The sequence below is a fragment of the Mastigoproctus giganteus genome, chromosome 3 (genome assembly GCF_048544385.1).
Source record: "Mastigoproctus giganteus isolate SK-2022 chromosome 3, ASM4854438v1, whole genome shotgun sequence".
Classification (NCBI taxonomy): Eukaryota; Metazoa; Arthropoda; class Arachnida; order Uropygi; family Thelyphonidae; genus Mastigoproctus; species Mastigoproctus giganteus.
The window spans coordinates 14402783-14403982 of record NC_143577.1 but is presented as its reverse complement, the minus strand read 5'-3'; the positions used below and the strand labels follow the sequence as shown (position 1 = coordinate 14403982).

Genomic DNA, 1200 nt, shown 5'->3' with positions numbered 1-1200 from the left:
TAATCGTTTTAATAATCTTAATTTCAACTATAGAATTTATATAGAAAATGTCGCTTTGAACACCAGTCAAGAAAAGAAAAATTGATAATTAATTTGTAAGGAAAATATTAGTGTTGCTAAAGAATACAACATTAAGCGGAATTAAAACTCTAATCATAAGGAACAATATTCGGGCTTCGAAGGAAAAATAAGAGAAGAAAAATTAAAAACAATGAAGAACACACTTCACAGTCAACAACAAGTATTTACGAAATTCATGAAACTAATGAATCAGTGTAGCAAGTTACGAAATAAGCTATTTGTTAGCAAAACATTCACAGATGGTTCGTTAATTAAAGAATGTATGATAAAAGCAACTGAAATTGTCAGTCCTGAAAAAGTGCAGTCATTTCGCGATATTTCATTACCAAGAAACACAGTGGAAGAAAGAAAGAATTAGCGAAATGGCAGATAACATCGGTTCACAAGTACAGGATATATCCACAGAAGTGTTCTTCTTTTCAATTGCGATTCATGAAAGTACAGATATACGAGATGTTGCTGTATTTTTTCGTGGTTGCGATAATAACGCGAGGATCACCGAAGAATTGTTGGAAGTTATCCATCTTCTTGGAACTACGACTGGCGAAGATATTCTTGCCGCTGTCTGGAGCATTTTAGAAAAGTGTAAGCTTCCACTTCACAGACTTGTGTCTGTAACAACCGACGGTGCTAAATCAATGACAGGTGAAAATCGAGGATTTCTGTCAAAATTGATTAGAAAATTACGGGCCGAGTACCCAGATAAACCGAAAACCATGGCTGTCCACTGCCTTATTCATTGACAAGTTCTGCGTTTAAAAACAATTGAATTACATGCCATTTCCTGCACACACATCGATCAGTGCGTTTCGACAGACGTGTCTTTTACGTAAGAAAGCGGTGTCTTAATGAAATCATAAACAAATGGCAAGAGGATGGGACACTGGAACTGCAGGAAGAGTTACACGACAGTTTGTCCCTGACGTTACGTTCTTGGTTAATAGACATCTGACGAGTTGGTTTACTCCTGGCTTGGAAGCACAGTTCTTGGTGACGGGCCATGGATCTCTGAATGGGAAGTTCTGTGCACTTGGACTGATTGATACTGATAGGTGTCTGTGTGGCGCTAATGAGGACTGCTATCTCATTTTCTATGATTGTTCTTCTATCTATGAGACC

The 1200-nt window shown here is 37.4% G+C and overlaps 1 protein-coding gene across 1 annotated transcript; it reads left to right on the top strand.

The window, feature by feature from the left end:
* Positions 1 to 443: 443 nt before the first annotated feature.
* LOC150087729 (general transcription factor II-I repeat domain-containing protein 2B-like) lies at positions 444 to 824 on the top strand. Its single transcript, XM_090369860.1, has one exon. The coding sequence runs from the start codon at positions 444 to 446 to the stop codon at positions 822 to 824; it is 381 nt and encodes a 126-aa protein (XP_090225986.1).
* Positions 825 to 1200: the final 376 nt, after the last annotated feature.

Bases quoted from the DNA above. Each gene is read 5' to 3' on its own strand.
- LOC150087729 (XM_090369860.1), top strand. From the start codon at position 444: ATGGCAGATAACATCGGTTCACAAGTACAGGATATATCCACAGAAGTG.